This window comes from Lonchura striata, chromosome 3, assembly GCF_050655825.1.
Source record: "Lonchura striata isolate lonStrDom1 chromosome 3, ASM5065582v1, whole genome shotgun sequence".
In the NCBI taxonomy this organism is placed as follows: domain Eukaryota; kingdom Metazoa; phylum Chordata; class Aves; order Passeriformes; family Estrildidae; genus Lonchura; species Lonchura striata.
Genome location: NC_140705.1, coordinates 99,886,765 through 99,907,830, shown reverse-complemented (window position 1 = coordinate 99,907,830; position 21,066 = coordinate 99,886,765). Strand labels below are relative to the sequence as shown.

General features: G+C 44.9%; 2 protein-coding genes across 6 annotated transcripts in view; both read right to left on the bottom strand.

The window, feature by feature from the left end:
* Window positions 1–1,300: 1,300 nt before the first annotated feature.
* On the bottom strand, window positions 1,301–5,625 carry ZFP36L2 (ZFP36 like 2 zinc finger CCCH-type). 2 transcript variants are annotated; one of them, XM_085577105.1, is made up of 2 exons: window positions 5,353–5,625; window positions 1,301–4,820 (listed from the first exon to the last, which is right to left on the bottom strand). In XM_085577105.1, the coding sequence occupies exons 1-2, from the start codon at window positions 5,401–5,403 to the stop codon at window positions 3,408–3,410; spliced, it is 1,464 nt and encodes a 487-aa protein (XP_085433231.1). In that variant the 5' UTR covers window positions 5,404–5,625; the 3' UTR covers window positions 1,301–3,407. The 2 variants fall into 2 exon arrangements, with proteins under 2 accessions (XP_085433231.1, XP_021382106.1); XM_021526431.4 differs by having other exon boundaries at window positions 1,301–4,817; window positions 5,353–5,624.
* A 3,319-nt stretch (window positions 5,626–8,944) lies between these two features.
* The window catches only part of THADA (THADA armadillo repeat containing), a 151,749-nt gene continuing 139,627 nt past the window's right edge, over window positions 8,945–21,066 (bottom strand). For all 4 annotated transcript variants that reach the window (XM_085577096.1, XM_085577097.1, XM_085577099.1 and 1 more), the window contains exons 37-38: window positions 11,400–11,566; window positions 8,945–10,264 (exon numbers count right to left, since the gene is read on the bottom strand). In XM_085577096.1, the coding sequence (XP_085433222.1) occupies window positions 9,926–10,264; window positions 11,400–11,566 (506 nt within the window). In that variant the 3' untranslated portion in view covers window positions 8,945–9,925. The remainder of the gene's footprint in view (window positions 10,265–11,399; window positions 11,567–21,066) is intronic.

Sequence of the window (21,066 nt, the reverse complement as noted above, 5' to 3'; positions counted from 1 at the left end):
CAGCACCCTCACCAAGATCCCGTTCAAACAGAAAATCACAGGGAAGATGGAATTACTGCACTGTTGCGAGTACAGCTGTCCCAGATAAGGGAAATATAGAAAATAAATAAGGTCCTTATCTACTGTGGCAAGAAAAAGGCAGGCTCAAGGGAATGGGTGGACAAGTGAGAGAAGCAAAAACTGTACCTAGAGAAGAAAGAAAATCTGAAATTAAATGAGGCATGCATTACTTATAAATGCAGTTTTAGTGTGAAAATTAATTTCAAAATCCCAAAAGTGAGTTAAGACATCAACTTAGACACCGGTCAAACCAACAGCCACTCTCTGTTCCTCCAAAACATTGGCATGGGCCTGCTCCTTGCAGCCAAAGCATCTGTACCAGGGATGCCTGGGGAAGAACCCATCAGAGCTCAGTGCCACTGTACAGACAGCAACAAAAAGAAGTTTCACCAGAAATTAGTCTGGCAATCAAAGGGAGCAATTCTGAGCCAAAATGTCAGACTGTATCCATTAAAAAAAAGGTGATTGCTGTAGCTGGGCTGTGTTGTCATACATTGCTTACGTTTGTTTTAATTTTAAACTAAGTGTCAGGCCAAGGTTTGTTACACAAACATATGGCACTGGTATTACATTCTATCTTGTATTTATAGAAAGTGCTGTGGCGGCCCAGGCAGCACAGAAATGCCGTAATGTTAACAACATTTATTATTAGTATGACAAAAGAACAAAAGTAAGCTGGTAGAAATCATGACTTAAAAGTTTAAGGGACTGATTGGAAGAGGGTGCCAAACTGTAGAGATATTAGCTAAAATTCTTCCAATATTAATACTCACACAGTCCCCAGGCTGCCAAGTATTTAGTTATATAAATACAGCCTCGAAAAGGTAGTTTGTTTAAAACCCAAGCCCTGAAAACTGATTAGCACATTTAATGCTAGCCCGATTAACACAGATATGCCCTCAGCTGGGTGATGGGAGCATTGAGGCAGAAGTCCGCATTCCTGCGAGTGAAGAGGAACAAAGCTTTTGGGACAAAGGGTAAACCTTAATTATGCCTTTTTATTACCCAAACTGCCATTTCCTCCTTACCCCAAACAAGGCAGGAAAGCTAATGGCACATTCACATAGCCCCATAAGAGATGTAATTGATAAATGCCACTACTAGATTTTTCCACTCCAGCTGTTACACTAGAAACAGCAGAGGCTTGATTCTGCATCCTCTTAAAAATACGAAAAAAATAATTAAAAAAAAAAGAAAAAAAAGAAAAAAGAAAAAAGAAAGGCAGGATACAGTACACCGCTGACATTCCCGAACCTTCTGGAAGCGTTTATTAACTTTGGCCAGAGACCAGCGAGGGCTGCAGGAGCGGCCTGGAGTGGCAGTGCAAACTGGTTAATCTGTAGCTAGACATATCTGTGATTGGGGGGTGGTGGTGTTTAGCAAGAAATACTCCTGCCTGGCAGCCAGGGCTTCAGCACTTTTAAGGGTTACTGGGGTTGTTGATTTTTTTTTTTTCCAAAAAATTTTATTGGGAGAACTACAAAACATTTACAGTACAAAGTTTACAGTCTCACATAATCTGTAGTGAACTGACTCCCGAAAAATATATTACAACTCAAGTTGACTTATCCTTTAGTTACATTCAAAACATACTTCTGTTAAAGTAGTCCAAAAGAGTACATAGTGCTCAATCTGTACCTATGTACAAACAAAACTAAGCTACTGCTCATTCATCCACCGTCCAGGAAACTTTTGGAAAACTCCCAACTTTCTACATAAGGAAAAAAAAAAATTACAGGTTTTGGAATTCAATAAACAAGATATGTTCCTGTATTATAGAAAGTTTCAGATCCAAAGATGGCCTCTGTTCTTATAAAATAGAGTGGTGAAATTTCGCTGTACTTAAAACCCATCCCTACATTCAAATTATCTCAAGCATTAGGAAAAATACTTATTTGGTTGAGAGATATTTAAGGCAAGCATGGACCCTCAAGAAGGCACTGTGAGACATAATACTGGGACCCCCAATTATTGCTACATACTTTGAGACTATATCACAGTGTGATTCGTGAAGTTAGGCAACAAAAATACTTTTTGGTTATTTTTAACAAGTCTGAATTAGATTTGCCACTTTGAAGTCTGATTGCTAAGTCAGTCTTTTTTTTTTTTCTCTCATTTTTTAACTCGGACGGGCTACAACCATTTACATTCTAAAAGAACCCATAGAAATTCCGCAAACTACTTCCACAGCATCGAGACCGATTTCTATAAAGAAACCATGCAATCTTTCAGATTTACGTAAACAAAGGAAGAAATTAATGAAATAAATATTACATACCATCTCTTAAATTAAGAATTTTACTCATTTACAATAAAATAACCAAGTGAAAGTTACAAAAAGGCATATATTACTGTGAAAAGAACACACTCCACATTTTGCCGATTAATAATGAAAATCATAATTTAAACATAATAAAAGAATATATATCTATTGCTTTTCATCATACCCGATAAATACAGTATGAACAAATTACCAATGTATACTTTTCACAAGATAATAAATAAGTTAAATAGTTTCGTATTGAGTTGTGTGCAGTGACTCATACATGCAATCAACTCAAACAGCTAAAAAAAAAATTTAAAAAAAATCAGCAGTTATTCTCCAACAATTACAAACTAAACTCAGTTGAGTGCTTCCAAATAAAGCAACAACAAAAAATTGTTCTAAAAGCCAAACATCCACTAAGTGGTGGCAATGGAACCAATATTAAACTTTGGAATGAAGGTTTTAGCATTTGTTATAATAATAATATATAGATATATATATAAAAAAGAAGGTTGTTATCAAGGCATATTCTTGGCAGGATGTTGGATTTTTCTTTTTTTTTTTTTTTCCTAAAAAAAAAAGCTTATAGGTTTAGTATGTTCTGTGTTTTTATTTGAACTCGATTGAAAGACAAACTAGTTTGTAACTTCTTTTCTGTGTGTCTGCAGGATTGGAGGAGCTGGGCTGGCGAACCGGCGCTCCCCGGATTGTTTGTTGCTTTCTGGTGCTGTGTTTTCTAATGCTGTTTTGTTTGTTTTTTTTTTTTTTCGAACACAGATGGAATGGCTGCTGCTGGTGCGTATCATAACTTGTCTCCAAAGAACGACAACAAAAAAACCCCGAAACAAAAATCCCCTTCTTCCAAGGTCTCTCTACAAAAATAGGTTTGTTCAGTTCGTGTCATTTGCCTTTTGCAAAATGCTTTGTTTCTCGTTTTGTTCAGCTCTCGGTGTATAGATAGATAGATATATAAAATAAAACCAACCAAAAATAGAGAGGAAGGAGAGGTTTCGCTTTCTTCGTTCCGTAACTTACTTGCAGGGCCGCCGCGGGGCCCCCCCGGCCGCCGCCCCGTCCTGCCTCAGTCGTCGGAGATGGAGAGGCGGCTGAAGATGGGCAGGCGGCGGCCCGAGTCCAGGCTGGGCGACTCGGAGCCGCTGAGGGAGCCGGAGCTGAGGGAGCCGCTCAGGTAACTCTCCCGGTCGGAGAGCGAGTCCGGCGGGCTGGGCGGCGCGTCGAAGACGGGCGACTCGGAGAGGCGGCGGAGGGGCTGGAAGCTGAAGGGCGGCGAGGCGGGGGGCGGCGGGCAGGCCCCGCCGGGCGGCGGCTGCTGCTGGCAGCGGTAATAGGCGGCGGCGGCCGCGGCCGCGGCGGCGGCGGCGGCGAAGTTCTGGGTGTGGAGGGCGAGGGGGGCGATGAGGCTGCCCAGCTCCTGCCCCGAGAAGGCGAAAGCGTTGTTGGCGCAGGGCGGCGAGAGCAGCTCCTCGCAGTAGGAGGCAGAGGCGGGCGGCGGCGGCGTGCGCGAACCGCCGGGGCTCTCCAGCAGGGCGGCGTCCAGGCGGCCGCCGGGCGGCGGCGGCGGCGGGGCGGTGCCGTGGGGGTGCGGGGGGTGATGGTGGTGGTGGTGGGCGGAGAAGCCGGAGAAGCTCAGGCTGTGGTGCAGCTTGGGCCGCTCGCCGCCGCCGCGCGGGTGCCCGAAGCCGCCGCCGCCCAGCGGGTGCTCGCGGGGGGCGAAGGCGCGGAGGTCGCCGGTGCTGCCGGCGGGGTGCGGGGCCGCGTGGTGCGGGTGGTGGTGCGGCCCGGCCGCGGCGGCGGGCGGGGGGGCGGCCGTGCCTCCGCCGGGCGCCGGGCGGCGCTCGTCGGCGTTGTGGATGAAGTGGCAGCGCGGGCCGTAGGGGCAGAACCCGATGGTGTGGAAGGTGCGGCACAGCTCGGTCTTGTACTTGGGGTGGCGGGTGAGGCTGCGCAGCTCGTGGAAGCCGTGAGCGAACTGGCACTTCTCGCCGTACTTGCAGGCGCCGCTCTCCTCGAAGGGGCGGCACAGCTCCGTCTTGTAGCGCGTCGAGTTGATGGGGGCCCCGCCGCCGCCGCCGGAGCCGCTCCCCTTGCCGGCCGCCTGCTGCTGCTGTTGAAGCTGCTGCATGAGGTGCTGGCTACGCTCGCCGTTCTCGCTGAAGGAGCGGTCCCGGAACTTGTTTTCCTTGTTGAGCAGGGCCGTGGGGCTGCTGCTGCCGCCGCCTCCGCCGGAGCCCGTCTCCTTCAGATTGCCGAACGAGGAGGAGGAGGAGGACGACGACGACGAGGAGGATGTGGAAGAAGAGCTGGAGCCGGTAGGGCTGGGGAACTTGGAGCCGCCGGCCAGCGCCGTCAGGTTGCTGGTCGAGTGCCGCCGCAGGAAGCCCGGCGCGAAGCTGGAGCTGGGAGGGGTCACCGGGGTACCCACGGCTTTCTTGTCCAGCATGCTGCTGAGGTTGGTCAGGGACTTCTCCGTCTGCTGGGGCGGGGAGAGAGGAGGGGGTGGGGGAGACAGCGGGAGAGAGAGAGGGTGTTGCGGGTGACCGCCTGCCCACGGCCACGGCTCCCCACCGCCGCGGGAGTCGAAGCGGGGGTCGCGCCGCCCGACCGCCCCGCAAAGCGCGTTTGCCGGTAGCGCCGGCGGGGCAGGATAGCGCCGGGGAGAAGCCTCCGCGCCAGCTCTGCTGCATTTGCAACTTTTCTCAAAAGTTCCTCCTAGCAGCGCAACATGCGGACAGGGGCTGCAGGGCGGCCCGGCTCCCCCGCGGCTGCAGGACCGGCCCGCCCCGAACGCGGCCGCCGGGAGACCATGGGGCGGCATTCCGGGGCTCGCAGCCTTGCGTCAGCCGCTGTCCCCAGCCGGCTGTCACACCGTGACCCGCCCGCAGAGCCCGGACCGACACACGGGCCTCCCACCCCGCCGCGCTGCCCCGATAGCCCCGAGAGTCGCTCTGCACATGGCGGCAGCGGCAGACCGCGCGTCCCGCCCAGCCAAACGCGCTCTTCCCTACCTTGCACAAGAAGTCAATGTCGTAGAAGGCGGATAAAAGTGTCGTCGACATTTCTAGATCCTGTAATGGTCGGATATACAGGAAGGACCGAAAGATCCCGCTCTCCTCGGAGGGTTTGGAAAAGCCACGACTAAATAGGAGAGGGCCGTCTGCTTGAGATCCGAAACGGTCCCGACTCCTTCCCGGCGGGACGGCGGGTGCCGGGCCGAGGCGGCGACGGCGGCTGCACAGCAGCGGGCGAACTGCGAGAACTCCGCGGTTCCCCGCGCCGCTCCCATATAAACGCGGCCGCCGCTGATCGCGGGGCGGTGCCCCGCTCCGCCCGCCCCGCGCCGCCCGCCGGGCCCGCCCCGCCCCGCCCCGCTCCGCCGGCCGGGCGGCCCCGAGTCTCGCAGAGGGCGCTGCCAGTGGCGGCGGGGCAGGTTCGTGGGGAGCGCCTGTGCTGCAGTGAGCCTCCGGTCCCCCCGAGCGGGCTGCGCTCGCAGTGCGGGCGGGACGAGGCGGGGGGAGCGGGGAACTAGCTGAAGCAGCACTCACAGGGCACTACGGGCTTGGCTCCTCTGGAGCGCCCCTCTTCGCCCCAAAGACACAACACCCCCACCTCGTCGCTGCCCACGCACGAGGGGAGGAGGCGCGGAAGCGCCGGGGACACTTCTTCCCCGCGCCCCGCCGAAAATAAACTTTTGCCACGTAATTGCTTGAAACAAAGGTCGGGACCGCGCTGCCCCGGTGCGGCTGGCGGGACGGGATCGGGCACGGGCTGCGCGCCCCACCGCTTCTTCCCTCTTTTCGGGGACCTCGGTTTGGCCCTTGCTTGCTTTCTGAAGTTTGGGAGAGGTTGGCGGCCAGGCGCGGAGGCGAGGCGGCATTACCCTCGCAGCGGCCTGACTGATAAACGACCCCCACCTAACCATGTCTGCATCTCCTTCCCGCACCCCTCCGACGTCTCTCTTCCACGTTCGGCCCCTTCCTTCCTCATCCCCGCCAGGTCCTGTGAGACCCATCGAGGCCCCCGGCCCCCGCCGCAGGTGCCCCCCACGGCCGGTCCCCGCGGCGAGGCGCCCGCCCGGGACCGAGCCAGCCGCCGGCCGAGGCGGGCCGGGAGCCGCTGTGCAAAACACCCCCGCCCTCCCCCGCGCCGATAAGGCCGCGCAAACACGACGTGGGAACGGCGGCGGCTCCTCTGCACCCCCGTGCCCTCCCGCGTTTGCTCGGCCCCGGGACAAATGGGAAGGAGAACAGAGGCGGACGGACGTGTAAAGTTTTTTATGGCCGCTAAAGCCAGCAGAGGCGTTTGATCCTCTTTGGCTTCCGAGCCGGGATGGCAGTCCCGCGCACTCCGAGGGAGCAAACCCGACCACGTCAGCAGGAGCGCGGCGCTGTGCAAACACATTTGCGAAGGAAAGGAACCTCGGGCTGGGGGGCGGGGATGTCACCAGAGCCCCTCGCCCCGGGTGTCGCCCTCGCCCCCCGCTGCCCAGCGGCTCACGCGCTCCTCTGCTTCCTCCCCTCGTCCTCCGCCTCCCACGCCGCTGCGGGAGGGAGGCTGCAGGCGGGACCCCGCCCGGACCCTGCCACCGCCCGTGAGCCGTCACCCGCGGCCGGGCGAGCCCGGAAACCGGGATCGAAATCTCCCGGGAAAGACGAGGAGCTGGGCGGCGGAAAGCCCGAACCTCGCTCCCTCCCGTGTCCCGGCAGTCCCCCGGGGCCCGTCCCCCGCTGGGCGAGCGCCGCCGGACTCGGCCGGACGGGCTCGGGCCCCGTGCCCGGCCCCGCCCGCTGCCGCTCGGCCGGCGGGGAGCTGCCGCCCCCCAGCGGCCACCGGCTCCCCGCCCCGCGGCGCCGGGACACGTCCCGCGTTCCGGCTCCTTCCCTCCTCCCGCCCTGCCCGGGCCACAGCTCCCGTCCCGGAGACAGGCGCTGCCCCGCACACCGGGAGCCGCCGGAGCGCGGGGCTGCAGCCATAACGCGTTTCGCTTCCCGTAACCTTCTCCGGGGCCGGTCGGAGTCGCCTCCGCACTGACCCGAGTTCAAAGTCTTCCTCCTCCCACACAACTCTGCTATGGAAACATCACCTCGGAGCTGTTCCTGCCCGCCAGCCAACCGAGGGAACAGTTTACTGTGACAATCATGGACGGATCAATATGTCAACGCCATTGGGAGGAATACTTTGATAAACTGACTTTGATCAAACACACGCCGATAAGTGCTCTGGCATCAGCTTTTGCTAACTGTCACCTGCAATCGCTCCTGGGGTCTAAAGGTTCTTCATTGAGTAGTTACACAGTAACCCATCATCAGCACCGTGTGGTGAAATGTATGTGCACTGATATTTGCTCTCTTATAAACTCAAGCGGGATGACAGAGGTTTCAGTTGGATCTTAAAACCACAATAAGGAAGACCGAGCTGTTTGGTAACTGATTAACAAAGTCCTCAAGGCTTCACCAAGTTTTACGGTCACTGTGGGTCTATTACTGTGCTGTCACCTGTCTGCATTTATTGATTTGCCAGGATCAAATATATATGAATATGCGTTTTAAATTTTATCAAATTTAAAAAGAAGTCAATGTTACTAGATAGTTTTGTGCTATCCACTGACATGAGCATAGTCTCAGAACTTTACAGTGATTTTGACACATACAAAGTTCTTTTTGTCTCCTACTACATAAGCTGTTGACACACTAGTTCAGGAGTGATACAAAGATGTGGCAGAATAGGCATCCGTTAATTAATTGTATAGGTCTTTACTATTTTTTTAAAAGTGGCTTCCAGACACAATCCGGGCAATTCTTTTCCCAGGAGCTCAAACCAGATGCATACAAATTAATTTTTAGCTAACTCACAGCATGGCTCGTTAAGTTGGATAGCGAGCATTCTGTGAAACATCATTTCAGATTCCAACATTTCTCTTTTGCATATTGAAGCCTCAAGTTTCCCCATGATTTACTTCTTATATAAGTAACCCTGAATCCTGGAAACTTAGAACAGATACTAAACTTTTATTCCTAAATTCTGTTTGTTGGGTTTTTGAAGTGGTGGCTTTGTGCAGTGCTCAGATGTCCACTGGACCCAACTCGGCAGCTTAGCTCTATTTCCAGAAATGTGCTTAAACTCGAGAGAGCAGAGATCGACTAAGGGGCACGGCAGCACCCAGCACTGTGAGCAGCGCCGGCACAAGCCCGATCCCGGCACTCCGGGAGCCCGATCCCGGTCCCGCTCCCATCCCGGCCGATCCCGGTCCCGCTCCCATCCCGGCCGATCCCGGTCCCGTCCCGGCGGGAGCGCGGGCCCGGCCCGTGCGCGGCGGTGCTGTGGCGCCACCTGGCGGCCGCGCGGCGCACCAGGCGGAGCGGCTGGGCGGGCCCGGCCGCGGGACAGGCGCTGGGGCGGTACCCGGGAGTCACCGAGATTTGGGGCTAAACTGCGCCCGGACACCACCGGCGAGGCGGCTGAAAGCAACCAGGCGTTCATTGGACATGTTCTTCTTCCAAGGACACCGAAATGACGGCGTCCAAGGCCGCACATGCGTGCTGTGGCGGGCCCAGCCACACCTCGGGTGGCAGCCCTCGGCTATGGGAAGGTGACACAACCTTTTCACATCGCCGTTTATTCCTGATGTCTCATTTTCATATCGCAACCCAGTTCCAGTTCGCAGAAAAAACCCACTCAGTGCGCAACAAGCTTTTTTGTGTTTTAGACACAGCAAGACTCCAGAGCACGCATAACAGTCCCTACGGCTGCCCCACCTGGTGAGAGCATCTCCCAAAAGCGAGGGTGCAGCACAAACACCTCTGGTACCCTTCCGAGGGCACTCACACTCCTCGGCAGGACCTCACTTTTTGCAGAGCAAGGTGTCCGAGGATGAAACTGTTTCATTTGCAATGGAACAGCTGCTTCATTTTGAACCACAGCAAGTCTTCATTTTAGAGCCATTTTATGAAAGTAGTTATTTGATTTTAAAGAGGCATGCAGAAATCTAACTAATGCTGTTTCAATGTGCAAAACAAGGTTACTACCAAAGTGAAAATCCTTGTCTTCCTCCAGAGGAAAATGCAATACAATTTAAAATATACTCTAAAAATTTTCATAAACAAAGAAGTCACAGTTTGTTTTTCTATTAGAAACACTTTAAATTTTTTTAAAGCATGTTAATTTCCTAAGTCACACACTACATCTTGAAATGAGACAAAAAAATAAATTTTTTCTTGGTATTAAAATACAGGAGGTAAAAATGTCGAACAAAATGTAACTACAGGTGGCCTGCACCTGGATGAATGGAAAATATTAAGTTTAGCTGCTTTACTTCCTACAGTAGCTGTAATAAACAATGCTCAGCTGAATGAAATTAACATGCATTTTAAAGGAAAAGTCTTCCACTGCACGTCCCATTAAAAAAGAAATCAATGTGCAATTAATCAACACAAAAAATGTAATTCTACCCTGAATAGTGAAGGTACTGCAGGTTTCCTGAAGTCATCACAGCAATCCCTAATTCCTTGAATACTCCTAGAATACAGTCACCCTGACCATCTAGTAATATGTGCAGCTTTCCAAGGATGAAGTTTTAGCAATTTACTTTTCCAGTTTTTCATTTTTGCAAGTGTCATCAGGCTTCAGCAGATTTAATATTTTAAGACAGACTGTTATTCTCTCTTTTTGAATAGCCAATCTTGTGAATTCTGGAGTTCTGGAAAACTCTGGAACTGGAGGTAGAGCTCCAAGAAGGTGTTCAATGCAGTGGGCTTGGTCCAGTGCTATTCTTGACAGATGATTAAGTTCCCCATGATCTGGTAAGGTGAGGTGAGTCACTGATATAAGATGTAAAAGGTGCTTACTCAGTTGTCTCACAAGAGTCAGCGTCTCTGCCCAAAAATTCACTTCCCCTTTATCAAATAGGGAATCATCTTCTTCCTTAACAAAAAGAAAACCAACAGTGATTAGAAAATGACTTGTGATTTGGTAACAACAAGAAAATCACAAAAGATATGAAAAAGTATATATCTAGAAATTATGACAATAGAGGCTGTCATAGAACAGCTTTTTATATTAAAAAAACATAGTAAACATTCATATGCCTTTTGTTAAAGGTTTGGGAAAGCATAGTAAGAAAGTTCCTACTTTGCCAAAGAAATTTTACCTTCAAAGATCAGGCAGTTATGGCCAAGTCTTGTGAAATAGTGGAAGTAAATAGCAGCCCTAATCCTTCACATGTGCTTGCCTTCCCCTATGAAACAGTATTATATTTCACAAAGACCTCTGTAAGCAGTATCGTAATTTGCTATATCATTGAGCTTTTTGACTGGATTAAATAAAAATTGCATCAGTCAGTGAAACATCAGAAATACACACCTAAATGAAATTAACTAAACTAACTAAAATACAGACTTAAGATTCATTATATATTTCATGGGTCATATTAATTGCCAACAAACTTCTCAAAGATGTAGTTGCTCCTGCTCCTTCCGGTTTACCTTCCAGCATTATTTGACTTTTACAGTCTTTTCAAGAAAAAAAAACCACGTTGCATTTATAGAGTAACAGCTTTCACAGAACCAGTGTGGCAAAGCTTTACAGAAACAATCCTGAAGTCAATGACTGATGTAAGCAAGACTGTTTCATGTGTTGTGCAGAACCAGTCACATGGATGATGGCATAAAGTTACCAAACATTGAATGCCCAGATGTGCCTGGCACCCCCAACAGCAGTTTACATTCAGGAGAAGCCATCATCTGCAATAATACTGAATATGTAATTACATTACAACCTCAAAATGTTTCAGTCAACAATGCCTTGTGAAGTGACTCTTGATTTATTTCAATGTTTGCTTACTGATCTCTTTAATTTTATGCTGGTATTACGAGGAAATTGACATAAAACTCTCTTCATTCTAAATAATATCCATGTGAACGCTTTGAAAGACTGTAAATCAGTACTGCAGTAGCAATTATCAGGTTTCATCAGATGAGACATTTCATTCTATTCCTACCACAAGACTGCAGAACTATAGTGCTGCTAACATGCTAGAGCAACTGCTTGTTAAAATTACCAGGGCAGAAGTCTCCCCATCTCTTTGCAGGTCACTGTCTCCCAAAAGCCACTGCAGCAGGACTGGGACACCAGCATGGATCTCCCCCCACTGCTGGAGCAGCTCACACACTATGCCAAAGGCTAAATCCAAGGCCATTGGAGCACTCACTATCCTAAATGCAAACTCTGTCAAGAGAAAATATGTGTAAGAATATAGCAAGACTGCAAACATTTTCAAATAAAATCAGCACAAAAATGATTTCTTGAAAACAGATGCCAAACTTGCAGAAACACATGCAGAATGATAAATTATACTGCAAATAAATCAGATCGATGTTTACTTCTCTGCCACTTGGGGTCTTCTCTCAATTCCAGAATAATACATGAAGACACTGAAAATGCTGTTGCTTAATTTTTTTTTCTCTCCTGCCTATGTACTGACATTTATTAATCTGGATTTAAATATACAGATATGTCTCTTAGAAACATCTCCACCTAGTCCTGTCACTATTACAGGGTGACTATTTTTGCAAAACAACAGCTATGCCTTAGATCTCATGTAACGTTTTCATTGGAACTCAAAACCTACAACACATGATATGTTTTAAAAGGGCTGGGATATAAAATGAGTAATTATTTGGTGTGTAATCTCTTTATATATAATAAGATATACATATACACACATACATGTAAGAGAGATCAGGCGTGAAGACAGGCTTAGAAAAGATGTTTGAGAAGGGAAAGGCAGACACTGTTTATGACCCCATCACAGAGCTATATTTATACAGGTTTTGGCATCATGCCAGTGCTGCACACAAAGCTATCATCTTCCCCATATTTCTTTCCTGAATTTCCTCACTGCTCTCCATTTGAGGAGATGCTGATTTAACTCTCTGGGTCCTAGGGCTGCCTTTGATAACAGAGTACATAAAAATGCCACAAGTCCTGTGTGTCCACAGTAGGAGTTTCTCCACTTGTAACTTTAATGCAATTTGTTTTTCCTTTTTAAAAGGGGTACAGGAAGAGAACCTGAAGAGAACAGCTAGTGGACAAGCTTTTTTAAAATCCCTATTACTGTAAAAAGGATTTTGGCAAAATTAATCCATGTCTATAGTCACCAGCAAACTGAAAAATGTTCACTGAATGATGTAAGCAGTGGTATATAAGGAAGGACATGCCATTCTTGAAGGCTGTAATTTGGGAGCAGACAACCCAGCAGAGTCAGAATTTGCTAAGAATCCATACAGATATGGAAGGCACACCTTACTTTTTGTGTGTGACTATATTTAAGCATTTCTCCTGAAAGAAAACAACCATCTACATGGAAGAGGCACAGCACTGCAACCAAGACTTCTCCCTCATGACCCACATTCAGAGCTAGAGCATGGACCCCTGTGCTGTAACTCCTCCTGAGGCCTCAGGCCAGCTGCAGGTTTTCTGGGGTATGTTGGCACAGCAGAGAAACTCACATTAAAACACCAGGATTAGGCAAATACACATGCTAAAGAATAAGGAAACATCTAAGGGCACAACAGAGCGATGGAAAGATGAGTACACACACTTGACAGACCAGGCAATGTACTGAGGACAGTAGGGAAAATGAATTAGTATTTGAGATGTTGAGGACAAAGGATCACAATAAGGAAGGGAGTGAAGGAGAAAGAACAGATGGTCCCTTCTTTATCTTGGAGTTAGATGAGGGTAAATGGAAATCTCCTTGAACAAGCAACAGGAAGGCAGGCAGTCAATCTCTTAGTGACACTAATAATGTTACATACACAGTTTGTCTCTGGTAGACAGTAAAATCAAACGTTCAAATCTGTTTTCTTCATGTCAGGAATTATCACATTATCAGGAAATCCCTGAGTTTTTCCCGTGAGGAAGTGCTTGAACAGTGGTGTAGTGCAACATTTTGATCCTATTTATTTTAGGTGTTGAGGTTTTTAGATATGGTTTTTGCTGACACACCTTTGCAGGAATTTGTTGGGGATTTTTGTTTGTTTGTTTTTCTGGTGTGGGGTGTGTGTTTGTTTGCTTGAGTTTTTTTGTGGTTTTTTGTTGTTTTTTTTTTTTTTAACCCTTGCTTTCCCTATTACTGTACTCCATTTGGTACCAGTCTGATACTTTAAATAATGGACACAATGGTTGTCTTCTTTGTTTTGGCTTGCTTAGGCTTAGATAGGAAACAGTTTCATTCAAGTGCTATAGGGACCTCAGCAATACTGGCAACCTTGAGAGATGAAAAAACAGACATTAAAATGGTGTGGTGTTCTGAGCCTGAAACAAGCATCCTGGTTACGAATGCTTACAAAATGGCAATATTTTAAACTCAGCCCTTTTGAATTCTGATGATATTTTTGAGTTTTATGATGATTCCTGAAAGACTACAGTAAGTATTGATATAAGGCCTCTTCCTTATGACACTTTATTTGTATTTGAATACTTAGCAAATTAAGTGATGCTGGGAGCTAGAAACCAAACATGATACTTCCCATTGCTGAGTTAGCTGTTGCTTTGGAGGACCAATTATAGATAGCACTTCCAGTTCTGAGGCCTTTTTAACATTTAGTCTTCTGAAGTATAAATACATACAGTGATGCTCTCTTTGTGAATGAGAACGCTGAACTGCTGAGAAATGCATCAAGAAATAGATTGGAGCCTCTAATTGTGGTATTACGTGACCATGCTTAAAACTACCAAGAGGTAGCAAAACAAGTAATGCTGAGGTTCTGCTTGGACTAAACTTGCTTGTTAGCAGTTTTTCAACAGGATGACACAGAAGAAAAGGCAGTTTTGTGGTCACAGAGTATAGAAGTCCAGTCGAGAATCCTACAAGTTGCAACAAAGGAAATGGCAAGTTCTTTTTTGTTGATATTTCTTTTCTTCAAACTAAAAAAGAGAAAATAATGCAGGGAAAACATGCAAAAGATGTGTAGCACTCAGGAAAAACATGCAGATCCTGAACACATTGACCACCTTTCTGTGAACTGCAGATGACATTTAACTGATCAACAAAACTTGTGTGTCAGTTCTAGTGTTGAGACCAGAGAAAACAAAGCCACATCACTCTGATAACACTAAAACTTAGGGTTCCAAAATCTGGCTAAGTCTGCCTACCTGCAAGGGCTTTGTTTTAGAGACGCTAGCATAACAGCATCTTGGTACTTCAGGTGTTCACAGACTCAACAATACCAATGTCTGGCAAATGAAGAATTTTCACTTCCACCCGCTCATTCCATCCCACTCCTGCAAAGTATCGGGAATGACTCCATGATTTCTGAAATGCTCCCTCAGCTGCTGTTACTTACAGACACCCTGAATATTAACTGACTTTGATACCAGCTTACACAAATTTGATGCTAGAATAGTTCAGGATTAGATTTGGGGACTGTCAATGCTGCAAGGATAATGAAGAGATATAGCATATATCCAAAAGAAGTGTATTAACTCTCCTAAGCCTGGAGTGCTGAGTAATGCCAGTGGGTAACAGCAAGCAAAGTTACATAGGTACCCATGATTTAATAGGTAAAAAACACTTTCACAGGGGGAAAATGTTTTATTGCTTTGATGACCCTTAGCTCTAAAAGTAACTGCAAGGGATGCTGTAAGCATGCACAGAATCTCTGAAGATACCCACAAAAGATGTGTGTCTTCTCAAAAGAAATGCATAGTCTTCACTGTTTACAAGAAGTGCTCCTCACATCATCATCTGCCTGCACAGGCAGGGTTGATTTTCAAGAAGCCACATATTACACACGATGCTGTGTTCGTGAGTCATGCTGTGACTTCAGAGAGTGCTCTGAGCAAGCTCACCAGGGGCAAAAAGGGCAGGTGGCTTCCCTTTCACCACAGCCCCCCAGGCCCCTGATGCTTACCTGGGAGCCAGCTCAGGTACTCTGCTGATCACCTGGTAAATGAAGGCTCAGAACAGCACAAAAGGCATTTGGCACGCAGCTCTGGCGTGTGGGCTCTTCTGCTTGGCTGGCAAGCTGAGCTGCTAACCCTGCAGGCAGAATTGGTGTAGCTGGGGGCCGGGGAAGGGAAGATCACAGGACAGGAGGAAGGAAAGAAGCTGAAGGGAGAGCGAGACCTCCCCGTTCAGCAAGCTGCTAGCCCAGGTCAGCCATCATCCCAAATGTCTCCATCAGAGCCTTGCAAACAAAATGCTGAGATTATTTAAATGAGTGAGTGTTAATAGCCTTTCATAATGTAACTATTTAAAGTAACTGAATAAAAAAAAAAGATTCAAATAGTTCACAGCTGATTACTGCCATAAGAACTAAACCTGCAAAAACCAAACCTGAAGATGTAGCTAGTGCAATAAAGCAAAAAATACAGCAGAGCTCCTTCCACATCAGTTCTACAGAGTATAAAAATTGTGTTAAAAATGTGAGCTTTTTAAATTTGAAAATGTGCATATGTTCCAACATGCAAAAACATCACAAGCAAGATAAGCATCTTACTAAATAAGCCACTACAGGGGTTGAAATACCAAAAAAATTCTCTATGACTTAAAACAAGTAGTTACAAGCAGAATAGTTAATACTACTCATCTAAATGAAAAATAAAGATAAGAATCAGGTACTACATACTTTTTTCATTTTGCAGAATTGAATTTTCATAAAGGGAAAGGGGTTAAGTACTGCACTGTTTTGGTCTTTGTGAATCCACCCACATAAAAATTAGGCCTCCCACATACACATTCATACAGTCCAAAAGCTTTGATCATGCCAGATGTAAATATTTCTTCTAGTAGCCTATTATGTGTCCTCCAACTATACAACTGTTCTCTGTTAAAGCTTCGGTGATATTATGGGGCACTGAAAGAATATATGAAGAGCATATACACATATTTTATGGACAACCATGATAAAATATAGGCAAAGGAGAAAAGCAGAACATATTCCTTGCCTAACAAAGTATTTTGTAATTTTTATATTGAAAATTGTTAACATTCTAGATGAAAGAGTAATGCAATTTTTGTAAACGTATATTGTGTTCCGAACAAACAGAAAGAGAAGTGAATCTGTAAGGAAGCTTTGTGTAGCAGCTCTGAAATAAAATCTCATAAAGAACAGTGTACCAACACTGTTCAGCAGTAGTGATGTTTTCAAGGAAAATAAATAGAGTAAGCTCTCCAACTGAAATTAGAGAAAGTATTTTAGGTAGACCACTACCATCTGAACTGGTAAAATATTTTTTACTTTCTTGCACAAAGTGCTGCCCATCAAGTTATAAATATTAGTACATCACTATCAATATGGCACCTCCTAACACCCTGGTAAAATGAGGTAGTATTCTTACTTCAGAGGGAAGTTGAAAAAGGCATGGACCTTTAGAGCAACAAAGATCATTGAATGATTGCTTGGCAAAACTGGGGATTTATCTCATTTTTTCTGATACATCACTGTAAAAGATGGTGAGTGTCAAGCAAGATATCAGGTTCTCATCCAAATGATGGCAGATTCAGCATCACAGTCACTAATACCTGTAATATTAGATCTGCAAATGGAAAATCTCACCCAGTCACTAATCACTTCTTTGTTATATAAAGATTGTCTTCCTTTTGGTGCTCAGTAATAATCAAGCTTATTCTATTCTTATCATATGAAATAGAGCTGAATAAAGCAGTGCTGCAGATATATTTTTTACTTAAAATGCTGTGTTTATGTATGCCTTCATAAAATTTTAAAAGCCTTCAAATTTAAGAAAGAAAATTCCCATTGGCCCAACCCAAGAGTTAAAAGAGCTGGTAAATAAAGTGAGGCTAGAAAATGCATTTCCTATGTTGAAATAGGTTCTACTTTGAGGAAGGCAGGAATTGTGCAACTCCACAGCAAGACAATGCATAGGTGTCAGCGGACATGCAATGCTGCCACTGGAAAAACAGCAGGGCAGAATAAAATTAAGTAAAGGGGTGTTCATACCCACCCAGTCTCCACAATAATGTTAGAGTGCTTATCACCCTTCTGGGCACTAGGATTAAAAGAAGACAACTGAGAAGCAAAACAAAAGGAAAACAAAAAAAAACCAAAACAAACAAGCAAAAAAAAAAAAAAACCAAAGAAAAACCAATAAAAAAAAAAAAAGAAAGAAAAAAAAAGAAAGAAAATACAGAAATGGTAACTGTTGCATCTGGATGGTTGGCAGATGGCTCTTGCAATTGCACTGTGTCAATTTAAGTTACAAACATCAAACTTTCCACTTCTTAAAATGACCATTTATGTAAAATCTAATATATAAGCAGATTCCTTTTCATAGTGTTTCATAAAATCAAAGGCAATTAGATCATTTCTATCCTCTCGAGAAATACCATTCCCTAGATGACGTACAACTGCTTCATATGTTTTCCATTTCCCTGCCTGAGTCTGTTTTATAGCCGTGCTTTTTCAGGATGCCTTTAAAAAGAGGCCCTTCCTGACATCATGCAACACGATGTCAAAACACAACACCATTACAAAACAAACTAATCAAAACTAATTTCTTAATAGTTGCAGTCCCTGAGTAGAGTGGCGGTGATGCTGCTCTCAGCTTTGACTTTGATTATAAACAGATCTGAGTTAATAACATGTCTGATTAGCATGGAAACTTAGAGCTCAGGACTGAACAGAAAATTAAAGTCCCTTCTTGAGCAAAAGAGCACACACATATTCACCATCTTTTCAAGCCTTTTTTTGGAATGCAAACCAAACAGTATTTTTCAACTCAGTAACTACTTTACTTTTCCTTTTTAAATATATATGTATGTATATATGTATATATAAGATTTTCCCATGTAAGCCATGCTCCTGTACATGAAGGGTTTTATTACAAAACAACCACAACTCACAGATCTGTAAAGAGGAAATGAGCATTTGGACTTTACCTCTTACATTACCACTTTTGCAGAGTCTCCCCCTCCAAGCCACGTTCTAGTTTAAACAGCAAAAAGACAGTATCCCCCTGCCTAAACTCACAAAACTCATGCTTTTACATTTTATAAGGCAAAAATATTATTTAGCTAATTTTTAAAACACTGCCAATGAGAACATACGGTTTTTTAAACTCAAATTATGCATTTACTGGAAAAAAATGAAGGTAAATATAGTTTCCAAACTAGTATCAATGACTAGGATTAAATGTATAACTGAAGACTCTTGTTACTGGCATATACCACCTATACAGAAATTTTTGCTTAGCACTGATGAAAGTTACTGAATTTGAAAGAGCTGTTACAGCTCTGCTGTAGGAACACAGGAGACACATCTACTTCTGTATCATAGATGGAATTTTAGAGTGACATCTGGGGAATGATGGTAAGAGGCTTATAATTTAAAGGATAAAGGAATAAGGAAAGAAGGGGTAATGAGTACAAAAAACTAAAAAAAAAAAATCTTATTATAATTATTCATATAATTTTGGCTGAAAAAAAAAAAGGCAGCAAGCTATTTTAAAAGAAGTAATAGAAACGCAAATATTCCTTTATTGCTATGGAGCAACAGCCATGACCATCACAGCCTGCATGAGGAGCCTATTCAGATCTGTAAGCTCCTGTTCTGTTTACTCACTCACAATTAAAACACTGATAAGAAAAAGCACATTTAATAGATTATTCACATGAACACTCTGTTTAACATTTACCACTTCCAGACTCCAGCACTGAGCGCATAAAATAATTTTTCATGTATTCTTTCCTAATTTTTCAAGCATGACCTTTACATAACAGTGCCACTGAGTAATTAATAGAGCTAAATGAAGCACTGTCAGTAAATAATCAGTAGCCAGTCTTTGATGGATGAGCTGATTTTAATTCAGTCCATTCACTTTCAACTTTAATTAGTGGCATTGTATTCTAGAAAGCAAACAGTTCCTTCATCCATGTGATGATCTAATGTTGTATAAGTGGGCTGACAACATCTTTTAAGGTGTTGACATAAATTTGGGAATACAAAGTAAAAAATCACAGTACTTACACATTTTCTATATAATTTTTCAAAAAGTGGTAACATAAAGTTCCTCCTGCAAAACCCACTGATTTTAATGAGTTCCAGACACACCAGTAAATCTTGCTAAGACAATTATAAGTCTCAATGCAAAAGTTCTCTCTCCTTCTTCTTTAATTAAGCCAATTCATGTGAATTATTAAGTGTATCTTGGTGAATTTTTTGCAAGACAAAAAAAACAAGCATAAAATTGCTATTTATTTCTAAATGACTACTGATACAATACTAAACTTTTCTGGCACTATAACTCTCATTCTAGATGCAAGTTTGACTTAGCTGATGACAACTGCTAAGGAAACTCTGCAGATTTGAATTACTGGAATTTAGAGTAATTTTAGATTATTGAAAAATGTTCTGATTTTCAAGGTCTCTTAGGTTACAACATGTTTTTATCTTTCTCCTACACCTTCTCCTAAATGTTAGTTTACACTGGTATTTCTCATCGTTCTTCCAGTAGTTATCTCTAAAGGGTGGATGGAACAAGGCAGAGCTGCAGATTCGTGCAAACTGTGGCTATTGAGCACATCTGAGCAAAGAAGACACTTGCTAACTTACTACAACACATCTGATTCAACTGTATGTGTGACTCACTGAAGGAAGGTATTTTTGAGCAGAATAGCAAAAAAGAAACCCAACTCAGAAACCTCTGTAACTCAGTCTTTGCATCACTTCTGATACCTTCTATAAAATGCTGGGGGGGGGGGGGGAACACTGCTTTTAGGATGGTTTATATTTAATTTTTATCTTAGTTTCATATTACTTGTTAAAAGAGGGTGACATTCAAAAAGAAGTGGCCATAAAATTGCTCTTACAGAAAGTGCCACAAATTTTTTGTATAATAATGTAAAAAATGTTCATAATTCAGTCTCAGCTTCTATACTGGTCAATTTTCTAAACCCCTTTCCTCACTATGTAAGAGAATACACTTAAGGAGCAAAAGCCCACAGAAACCATTCACTATGTGAATGCCTGCTGAAAAAAAAGCCCAGCCACCCCTGCTTGAATAGCTTCCAATACAGTCCAGATTGTCCGAGATGTCATCTAAAGGATGAAATGTGTGTAAAGCACAGCTCACATTGTTTTTATCTTTTTGCTGATATAGGGACACAGAGCAATGATGCTATGAAAATATAACTAAATTTGCAAAATTTGCAAACTGTCTGAAATGTGAGAAGCTACCAGGACCACAAAATAATCACACTGCAGGTGTTAAGTGACCAAGAGAATTTTCTTGCTTTTTTCTCTCAGGATCAAAACACCTTCCAATGCCTACTTGCAAATTGTTTTCAATGCAGTGTAGTGGGGTCTGTTGTAAGTTTTCTGACATTACAACAAAAAAAGTCAGCCAGACTGTTGAGCTGCAGTCATAGCGACAGGCAGGTGCTGCTTATCCTATTCAACAACTCAGTTATTACAGGTCACAGGGGCAGTGATCTAAGGAGAATTTGGGGGCAGTCCCCCTGCAGGTGCATAACAGGTAAAGAGCCCCAAGTCTCAATCCTGAATGGAAAATACCCATCTCCAAAGACTTTTTCAAGAGCATTTTCACTCCCTGAGAGAACCACTGGCTTTTTTCAATGGGATGATGAGGCACCAGTGATTTCACTTGACAGCAAATTGGTTTTTGCCCTTCAGAAATACTCTGAACTGAGATTACGCACACATATTCCTCACTCTACTACCACAAGTTTTGATTCACATTAA